Consider the following 10975-nt stretch of genomic DNA (forward strand, 5'->3'; position numbering starts at 1 on the left):
ATTTAGGTACTTTTAACTTCAAATGGTGGCTAATTTTCGAAGCGATTTTAACTAATATAATTTCTTCAGTGAAAGACATAGGCTATAATATAATATTTTATACCCGAGCGAAGCCGGGGCGGGTCGCTAGTTAATATATATTATGTAAACATTAAATCACCTAGGTCCGAGAATGAGTCTGCTTGAACTTTGAAGCCTTCTTACAGACGAACGGCACATTGTCGACGGCAGGCGACGGCAGTTGACGGCAGCCATCAACGGCAGTCGAAAGCTAGTCGAAGTTAAGTGCCGTTCGTCTGTAAACGCTCTAGTCATTTTATGTAACGACGGATTACCTACACACAATTATGCAAGTAACAAATATTACTAAATTATAGTGAGGAAACGAGTACCTATTAAATATGGCTTTTGCTCGTCTATTTTGAAAACATATTTATAACATATCGTGACTTTTGTACATAATATTTTGATATCAACTTGTAGTAAACTGTATCTTATTAATTTAGGAAATTATTATTATTATTATCGCGCTGGAACCGTAATTTTTTCCAGGACAAAATATATCTTAGGTCCTTTCCCGGGACTGAAAGTATCTCCATACCAAATAATTATCAAGAAAATCGATTTTGTGGTTTGGGCGTGAAAAGTTAACAGACAGACTGGCAGACACACTCTCGTATTTATAGTACTTATAAGTATTTCTGGGATAAAAGGTATAGTATGACGTCCTTTTCGGTGACTCAATACCCAAGAATATCGGTTCAGCGATTTAGGCGTAAAGAGATAACAAACAGACAGACTTTCGCATTTGATACTCGTATGTACAGCTAACAGCATGGATTGACATTATGCTGTGTTGTTAGGCGTTTATTTCCACAAAAATGACAAGGCAATTTATGCAAGTGCAGAAAAACTTTAAATGTACCTAACTGATCTAGTATTAAGCAAAATGACTTAACGAAAATTCTAGCAATATCATTAGGAAATCCTTGGCAAAATAGGATGCTATTTCATATTATACAGAGTGTAACAAAACAAAGTGATAATAATTATCTACTTTAGGATGTGTATGAGCAGGGGCGTCTTTCCCTTAGGCGCCGCGTTTAAGAGGATACACCAGGGGCAAGAGAAATTGAAAATGAGTATTTGAAAATATATTGCTGTCTCACCAATCTCAAGTCTCCCACCGCAGAGCGCGATAGAGACAACACGACAAAAGTTCTAATAAAAGAACAGAAAATCTTCGATTCGTTGTCCACTGATTCCTTCTCCAAAACTTAACCGATTTAAGTAATTTTTCATTAAGAATTAAAGCAAGGCAAGCCTTGCTTTAATTCTTTAACAGCTCAAGAGCTGTATTCCTATGTTTTACTTTTTTTGTATATTTTAGCCAGTTTTGTTTTCTGGGTGTTTGCACACAGAGGAAAATCTGGCCAATTTTTTGGGTTTTTCGACGTTATTATCTTTTTTAATAATAAAATTATGAAAAAAAAGAAAACATAGGGACATGCTAATAGTGGCCATAAATATTCAGGAAAAAATCATAACTCTACCGGCATTATCCAGGGAGGAAACAGGGGACAACGTTTGTATGGAAAAACGGCGGTGTGGACTCCTCTTAATGGCCAACGTGAAAAGAACTCCAGTTTGCTTACATTTTGTGTATCATCTGGAGCTCTTCTTATATTTTTCGAATTACAGCAAAGGGGCCTGGGGCTCCGGATCTCTTTTTTACGTTACGGACCCCCCCCCCCCCCCCCCCTATCAAAGCTATATATACGCCCGTGCTCATACTGTATGAGTATGTATAGGGTTTACAGGGAAAGTAGCAGCGCTGCAGCTGGTAGCCGCTGACTGCAGGGATTATCTAATATTATGAACAGAAAAACTTTTGATTTTACGTCTGCAAAGATTTCGCAATAATCTAAACTTGAGAGTTGGGCACAATTCATTGGTACGCCTACAAATAATAAATACTAAACGTTTGTTGCTTATTGCTATTATTTTATTATTTTTTAATAGGCACTAAAAGATTTTCCGAAAAAAATTTCCAGCTTACTATTCTCAAATCGCGGAATTCTGTCTGTAGCGGTCATTGACTCGTCAAAAATTGCTTGTCATTTTCTATACAAACCGCGATTGACAATGAAGTGACGCGATACACGATGTGAACTGAGTGTGAATTATATCACTTCAAACTCATAAATAGTTGGAGATTGGAGATTATCATACGAAGAGGTAACCAAGACGTTTTCCAATTGAAACTATAATAGCCTGTTTCTTACAAGAATTCAATCATATTCTTAAGTTAAGAACGCAGTGCTAGTATTTTTCACATAGCTCCTAGACTAGAAAGGTCAATGACCGCTGGTGCCACGTTAAATTGCCCAGGCTAGTGCTTGACAAATTATTGCTTATACTTTATAGGAATTATAGGTATTTTTAAACAATTATCTAGTAACTTTCCTATTACAAAACATAGTAAGGCTTACCGCATATGGCACGGACGGCACGGAATACTAGTTTAGAAGATGATTATTAAAAGCTAAAATATAGAATACTGAGGCAGCCCCGGATTTATAAATAGGCCGTTATAGGCGGCCTAGGGGCGGCAGATTTCGTACATTGGCGGCGGAAATAAAGTGGCCTACTCTCAAAAAAAATCGGCACTCATCAGTACACTGCGACATCAGTACACTGAGAAATCGCTAAAGACCGAATGCAATGACAGGTGCCTACTACTGAGTAATGTATCAATGTTAAGCCAAACGACGTGCATTACATAATTTTCCATAGATAACATTTTTTCCTTCAGTTATTCAGCTCATTCTGATAAGCTTTTAATCTGGTTTCATCCACTCGACCATAATGACAGTAATAACTGATAAAATGATCCCTAATTAGGAAAATAAACAAAGAGTTTGTTAACTTTTGTTATCAAATACTTGCATTAATAATAAGTAAGTATATATATTACGTTATAGTGATAACTTGACTAGTGAGTCAAGGCAAACGTCTAATTTTGCTGATGATACTAGTTATACCTAATTAAAGAATAGTAGTAGACTAGATATCGAAAACACTGAGACCTCGAAAATTGCAATAGCATAACGCAGAATTTAACTAAAGTGTGGACGGCAAATTGAGACACAAAACTTCTTAAATTGCCAAAGAGTCTGCGAGACTCGAACAACCACTGGTATAATTGCGGTAGGTCGATCGTGCCCAGAACTTTGCCTAAGCGGGTAGTGGAATATCATGGGTGTTAGTGGGTAGATCCTACGGAGAGTCCCACATACCCCGGCCGATGTCCCCAATCCGCAGGGGATGCGCAAAGCATTTCCCCATGTAAAAAAAGGTTTTGGTGAAGTTGTTCCGTCAAAATTATTTTTATAGTTTTTAGAGTTCCGCATACAAAGGGTAAAAACGGGACCCTATTACTAAGAATTCGATGTATGTCCGTCTGTCTGTCTCCAGGCTGTTCTATTTTTAGAAATTTAGATTAAAAATGTTCACAGATTATACCTATCTTTTGCCACTATGACAAAAAATACTTAAAACAAAATAAAATTAATATTCAAGGGGGGCTCCCATACAACAAACGTGATTTTTTCGGCCTTTTTCGCTCTATGTCAACAATGGCAAGAGGTAGGCACTTGAATTTTTCACAAATTCTTTTGTTATACTTATTACTACTAGTTACTATTTTACTACTATTACTACTGTTACCGCCGTACTCAGAGACATTTAATTATGACGAGCTTTTGCCCGCGGCTTCGCTCGCGTTAGCAAGTATTATTCTATACAAACTTTCATCCCCTATTTTGACCCCTTGGAGGTTGAATTGATCAAAAATCAAAACCCTTTCTTAGCGGATGCCTACGTCATAACATCTACCTACATGCCAAATTTCAGCCCGATCCGTCCAGTGGTTTTGGCAGTGCGTTGATAGATCACCATGTCAGTCAGTCACCTTTGAGTTTTATATATGTAGATTATCCTTCAATTTAATGAAGAGTTTGACAGATAATGTATGGGGCATATGTCAAAACTTTGAAGTAATTATATTTAAGTAATTAATGTTTCACTCTGAGTGTGATATATATATATATATATATATATATATATATATATATATATATATATATATATATATATATGACGATGTTATGACGAAGGCATACGCTAAGAAAGGATTGTAATAAATTCCAAAAAAATGTATGCCCTTGTAAACGATGTTTACAAGGGCAAATAGGTATGTGTAAACTTCCGTATGACGTATGAGTTTGTAAAACGCTTTAAACGTTATATTATTTAGTACTTAATTCACTTTTAAGTGTCGTGTGTAGTGATGTAACTCGTTATTCAATCTATAATAAAATCACAACAAAAAACAAAATAACTAGTGGTAACGGGAATGTGAGTAAAACCAATCATTACAAAGAACATTTTATAGAACACGTATTTATTTTAACATTTTCGCTCACGGTTTTAAATACTTTTAGTCAGAAAAATAACCTCAAAGTAAAATAAAAAAATAAATTTTCTTTCTTAAAAAGTTAAAGTTTTAGTTTCAGGTATCGATCTCACAGCTTATTACAAAATAATAACAATTTATTCAACTTCAAAATAGCAGTATGAGTCAATGACCTTCTGATTCTGGATGAAACTGGATTTAACTGGCAGGATTAAACCTTCATTTAATGCTGTTTAGTAGGTAATTAATATTCGTCTATAATAAGCGTGGCGGTGCCGCGTTAAGGTAAAAAAAATCGGCCAAGTGCGAGTTAAACTCGCGCACAAAGGGTTCCGTACCTCAATCGAGCAAAAATGGGCTGAAAATTGTGTTTTTTTGTATTTTGTATTTTTGTATATATCCTTTAATTATTTAATTTATTTAAATTTTATTATTGATAATGATCAATAGGTATTGATAATAACAAAAAATAATCACATTAAAGTGCCCATAGCTTATATGAACCAATCTATGTACAAATTTTGGATGCTTAAGTCACTCTCCTTTATTGGCAAAATAGGAATCCCTTTTTTTACAGAGGTATTTTTGATTGATTATTCTGTGTTATAAAAGTTGACCAATCGTGTTATGCTATGGGTAATTCAAAGACAATGACATGATGAATACTGATAATGAACTTTAATTTCTTAGCTTTAGTCATTGCTGAGAAAAATCGATATCGCTACAGCCAAATTATCAACGCGTCGCCTTAAGCCTATCTTGGACTTGTGACCGTCCTCATACCTTTTGAAATCGTCCAGTGTGTCTAGGATGTAACCGTTTGATTCGAACCAATAGAACGAACGCAGCTTGTTAAATAGGTACAATCAACAAAATTATTACGCATTGAAACCGCTTTTTTACGAATTTCAATATTCCGTCTGTCTGTTTGTTACCTATTTACGCCAAAACGGCTATACCGATTTTGCTGAAAATTGGTATGTAGACACTTTGAGTCCCGGGAAAGGATATAGGATACTTTTTATCCCGGAAAAATTTATCAACTCCGTTGCGGCCTGCGGGCGTCGTATTGTAGGGTAGTAAGTAGTAACAGGAGCCGTAGATTTTCCGTGATAAAAATCTAACTATATTTTTGTACGTGTCTTTTCCCGTGATTCACAAGTAAAAAAAAAATTAGAGGTGTCAAAGGACACCCGAATGGAACGAAGTTATTTCTTATGTTCAAAAAACCTGTACTTATACATATTAAAAAAATATTTAAAAAACGCCATCTATTGACGCCTAGGAATACTAACAACGCGTCGCTGTTTATTTAAAAAAAAAGCCATCTAGTATCCAGGAATACTATCAACGCCCTCTGCCCCTACCATGCAGGTACCAATAAAAAAGTGTCGAGGTCAAATATCGTTCTGTCTAGCCCCCTTTACGCCAAACGCGCGATAAGGAACTCCGTTCCAAAAATGTTTCCAAGTAAATTTGAAATATTTTTTTTAAATATCTACCTACGTGTTCTCTTGCCACCGGTAGGTACCTACTTAAACTCTCGGCGAGTGAGCCGGCGCGGCGTAAGAAATCCTCCATAACATAACTACCATTATGTTACCTACTATGTCGTCTATAATATCGTTATATTTTTAATTATTTAGTGTAAAATAAAGAGATTTCATGTAACAAACTAGGATTACATTATTGAATCCATTTTCATTGCTGACTGTACACGATAAGTATAACGTAAACGTAATATAATAGTGTTATAGTCAACTAGACATTGTCGCTACTCGCTTGTCTCAGTGTGTACTTGTGTCTAGTGCACTTCTGACGCATATACATAGGTAAGTTTCTTTTGTTTCTTTAAAAAAACATACAATTAAAAATTTAACATAACATTTTCATCGAATAGGCTCCAAATTGTTTGTCATTTCCGAATTCTGAAGTTTTTTGCAGGAGTTTATTTAGGTACTCAATAGATGACGCCCGCAACTCCGTTGCGCCAAAACTCGTTTATCGCGCGGGAACCGTACATTTTTCCGGAACAAAAAGTATCTTATGTCCTTTCCCGCGACTCAAAGTATCTCCATGCCTTGTTTCGGTTAACGGTTCAGCGGTTTGGGCGTGAAGAGGTAACAGACAGACAGACGAACGGACAGACACACTTACGCATTTATAATATTAGTATGGATGAGATCTTTTCATTGGCAAACCTCAAATAGGCAATCAACTAAGCTGTTGAATAGATAAACTCCGGTCAAAAACCTCAGTAAACCGGGTGAATTTGATGGTGATAATATGGATTCTAATTCTGTTTTTTTATGAAATAAAAGGGCAAACGAGCAAACGGGTCACCTGATGGAAAGCAACTTCCGTAGCCCATGGACACTCGCAGCATCAGAAAAGCTGCAGGTGCGTTGCCGGCCTTTTAAGTGGGAATAGGATAATAGGGGAGGGTAGGGATGGGAAGGGAAGGGAATAGGGGAGGGTAGGGAAGGGAATAGGGTAGAGGATTGGGCCTCCGGTAAACTCACTCACACGACGAAACACAGCGCAAGAAATTTAATATTCATTAAAAGAATAAGTAGGATCAGTTTCATAAAATTAAATAGCCTTTAAACGTTTTTCCCTGGTAACGTTAAACGATGTATGAAAAACGATTCCCAAATGTTTACGAGTTTTTAAAGTATTATGTGAGAATTTTTTGTATAAAATGCTGTTGTTATTACTCTTTATCTCTTAAAAAATAGCCGGAAATCATTTTATGGATTGTGTGAAAAATTGCATCCAAAAATTGCTATAGGTATTGTTTCTTTAAGTTTTTTGCAATCATCAATTTTACTTTAAACAATATTTTGACCACCTAATATTTTAAAATTATTATTATATTGACTTTTTTATCGAAAGGTCATCGGGTTAAAACAATTAATTTTTATCTGAAAAAGGGTTTTCAGAATGGGTTTTTCGATTATGGAAAACTTGTGGGAACTATAAAAGTTATAAAACCCACCACAAATTTTACCTTACTTTTATTGTCTAATCGGTTTTCAGAATGGGTTTCACGAGGAACTGGGATGCCTCCTGCCCCCGGGTGTGGAAGGAGTTTGAGGCCGGTGGGAGGAAGTATGTAGTTCAGGACCTGGCTCCTGAGGACGACGGACGAGCCCTGGAGATACTGGTGGGCCACATGTGCACTGATGAAGTGCTGTGCAATTTGAGCAGTAAGTGATTAGAGCTGGTTGGTTCTTGGTAACCTTAGACGCCAGGGGGAAAGTCATATCGGTTAGCTTTGAAAAAACAATGTAGAACGAAAAGTTTTTTTTTTAATATAAAAAATACGCTCTCTTCTTAAAGGTCTGCAGGTTGTATCAATGAGAGATAATAAGCAATTTCATATATTTTTCCTCGTTTTTTTCCACATTTTTCTCTGTTTCTTCACTCCAATTATTGATTTTAGCTTAATAATATATAGCCTATTAGCCTTCCTCGATTCCGCTATCAAACACTGAAAGAATTTTTCAAATCGGACCAATAGTTACCTACTGAGATTAGCAGCAACAAACTCTTCAGCTTTATAATATTAGTATAGACATAGATGAGTAATAATATTCAACTTAGAACTACGTAAGCATATACCTACATAGAAATAGTTTTGTCCAGAAATCTCTCCCAGGGCACTGCCACTGGGAAAATCAACATGCCTAACAGGCTAACACGGTGTTAGCCTGTTAGGCGAGTTGTAACACCAGCTGCAGAAAAAATCAAGTAAAATATTAAAATATCTTAATTTTATTATAACTGTAAATATTTCAGTTTGTTTTATCAATTTTGAATAATTAAAGATGTGAGCAGTAAACATCTGTAAAAGCCAAAACCGATTAATCCATTACGTAGGTATAGTTAAAAATACATCTTCAAGGATTTTAAAAATAAAAGTGTCAAGAATTATTATTGCAAAATTGTAATGTTTTCAACATTTCGGTTTTATCTAGCTAACAGCCTTCGCTTATTAGCTATTAGTTAAACAATGTCTTGTGAACATAAAATATTACAATAGTTGTATAGATATTTTACGCTTCAATGCCAGAGCATAGTTCGTATTTGTGAGTGAATGAGAAACCTAGAGTTTCGTTTCCTTGTTGTCCAGTAACTTTCAAATTGGTCCAGTAACGCGGGTAACGCGAGATTCCACGGGGGTCTACTCGGGGCCTCACAAAAAATGGATTCGACAATCGTAAGCGGGGGTACTTACATGAGAACTATAATGTTGCCTTGATTTCTCTCAAAAGAAAGCATCTTCTTTTCTTTCTTGGGATCTTTTATGTAAAATAAGTGTCATATTAATCTGTCATGATCTTACAAATTACCCTCATTATTGTTTCAGATCTATCAGACGACGCCGAGAGTGTGGAAGGCATCAAGGCGTTCTGGGCGAAGTGTCTGGAACAGCGTATGAGCCTGGGCTGCTACACTGACATAGATGGGAAGCACACACTGGTCGCGCTCAACGTCTGTGTCGTTGATACTGTTGACGAGAGGACGCCGTATGTCGAGGTGAGAAGTGTTAATGATGATTATTTGTCTAAAGCAATGCAGATACTCAACCTTTTTGTTATACGGGCCACAAACACGTTTTGGTGCTGGTGTCGCGGGCCGCAACCAAAATTATTTAGGGTTAAAAAAAACGATCTTAAAAATTTGCGATTTGAAAGTGAAAAAAAATCACGACTTTCATGATGGCTTTGCACAATTTTGCCGGGGGCGTGAATTTCGAAATGGTTTAACTTCACTCGGGCCAGTGATAAAGTCCCGGGGGACCGCAGGTTGAGTATAGCTGGTATAAAGAGTATAACGTTCTTCTTTAAGAATAGCTAAACATTTGAACTGCCTGAAATAAACATGTACAATGTGGCCATGTCATTCTGTACTCCTTGTAGTTAACTTTTCCTTAACTTGACTGTCCATTATTATAACAGCTAGTGCGGATTTAGTTACAAGCACAGATTTTAGAAGTAAGTGTCTAAACTATAAAGTCTTGACTGTACTCTTTTTAGATTTAAGTAATGGGAATTTCTGATTCTTTTAAGCCACTTGGCGACAAACCTAACTCACACGAAGCACCCTGCAGGTGGATGCAATATCTAAAACTCTATTGAACATTATAATTTTTTATTATTTTCTGACACTAGGTGGCGCTTTGCACAAATTTTAGTAAGCCTTTGTTTTATTTTCAGATCGTTGGGGAGGCGTGGAAAAATGTGTACAAAGCCATAGAGATTATGGAAGAAAGATGTGACGTTTTCAAATACCTGGGCTTGGACACAGTATTGCATGCACTGGGTCTAATAGTATCGAGGGAATTTAGAGGCATGGGCCTCGGTAGTTATATTTTAGACTCAAGGTAATTCTCAGGTTCTATTTTCAAGTTATCACTGGTTTATTTTATACTGTTTCCCTGATTGGCTAATATAAATACGTGGCGTAAACATTTTTTAAATAAAATTAAGAAAGGTAGCACTCCATCGTGGGTATCGCAGACCGATAGATTTTCAATTGTTTTGTCTGCCGCTTGGGAATTGATGGGTTAAACTAAAAACAGTATATTTGAGGTATATTTAGCTGCATTTAATAGACTGTTTTATATCAAAACGCGACTCAAAAATAACAGTTCTAAATTACATGCCTATACTTATAATTAGTTTTTACTTTTCCAGGGAACCTCTAAGCAAGGCCCTGGGTATCAAGGCTACAGCAACAGTATTCACTGGCCCGGCGTCTCAGAAATCTGCTGAAAAAGTCGGCTTCACTACGATCTACACTATGTCACTCAAAGACTTCGTAGATGCAGGGTTAAAATATCCCAACGACGAAAACAAACTGGTGAAACTTATGGTGAAAAAATATTCGCATTAAAATGTTACACTAGATCAGTTGTTCTCAAAGTGTGTGACGGGGAGCCTTTGGGCTCCGCAAAGGCCTTGTAGTGACTCCGCGAGCGGTACATAAAATGTTTTTAGAAATATCACTTGTTAAAAGGTTTCCGCCACCAAAAAGTTTGAGAACTGCTGTACTAGATAGTGTTTTTTGCAGAGCATAATGCGACTCAGTGACGCACATGCTGGATTGCACGAAGCGTTGCTGTAGCAGGTAGCTAAAACATTTAACGTTGAGCATTATGCCACATACCTTCAGGCGCGGTCCGAAGGGGGGGGGGGGGTCTTTGATTTTGGGGGGTCACAGGGGACCCCCCAAAATCTAAGGTCAAATTCAAAAGTTTCAAAATCTTGTCAAATAATAAAAGGGGTTCGAACATTTTTGTATGGAGCCTGGCATATCTAGCCGCCGGCCATTTTGATTTTTTCCGAGCACGATAAAAATGGTAAACATGGTATCATGAAGTGTCACGTTTCCGAGTTATTTGGAAGTGAAGGTCGCTATTTGTGTCCTTTGTACTCATATGGCGATCTTTACTTTTAAATATCTCGGAAACGTGACACTTTAGGATACCAT

General features: G+C 36.7%; 1 protein-coding gene across 3 annotated transcripts; it reads left to right on the forward strand.

Annotated features, from left to right (window-relative positions):
• The first annotated feature begins 6230 nt into the window (after nt 1-6230).
• On the forward strand, nt 6231-10668 carry LOC121729394. 3 transcript variants are annotated; one of them, XM_042117895.1, is made up of 5 exons: nt 6231-6313; nt 7517-7686; nt 8850-9019; nt 9700-9866; nt 10180-10667. In XM_042117895.1, the coding sequence occupies exons 2-5, from the start codon at nt 7518-7520 to the stop codon at nt 10376-10378; spliced, it is 705 nt and encodes a 234-aa protein (XP_041973829.1). In that variant the 5' UTR covers nt 6231-6313; nt 7517; the 3' UTR covers nt 10379-10667. The 3 variants fall into 3 exon arrangements, with proteins under 3 accessions (XP_041973829.1, XP_041973830.1, XP_041973828.1); XM_042117896.1 differs by having other exon boundaries at nt 6257-6309; XM_042117894.1 differs by having other exon boundaries at nt 6272-6297; nt 7509-7686; nt 10180-10668.
• Nucleotides 10669-10975: the final 307 nt, after the last annotated feature.

This window comes from Aricia agestis, chromosome 8 (genome assembly GCF_905147365.1).
Source record: "Aricia agestis chromosome 8, ilAriAges1.1, whole genome shotgun sequence".
NCBI classification, from domain to species: domain Eukaryota; kingdom Metazoa; phylum Arthropoda; class Insecta; order Lepidoptera; family Lycaenidae; genus Aricia; species Aricia agestis.

Bases quoted from the DNA above. Each gene is read 5' to 3' on its own strand.
- LOC121729394 (XM_042117895.1), top strand. From the start codon at position 7,518: ATGGGTTTCACGAGGAACTGGGATGCCTCCTGCCCCCGGGTGTGGAAG. The intron at 7,687-8,849 runs GTAAGTGATTAG...TTATTGTTTCAG, and splicing joins AGTGCTGTGCAATTTGAGCA to ATCTATCAGACGACGCCGAG. The intron at 9,020-9,699 runs GTGAGAAGTGTT...TTTTATTTTCAG, and splicing joins AGAGGACGCCGTATGTCGAG to ATCGTTGGGGAGGCGTGGAA.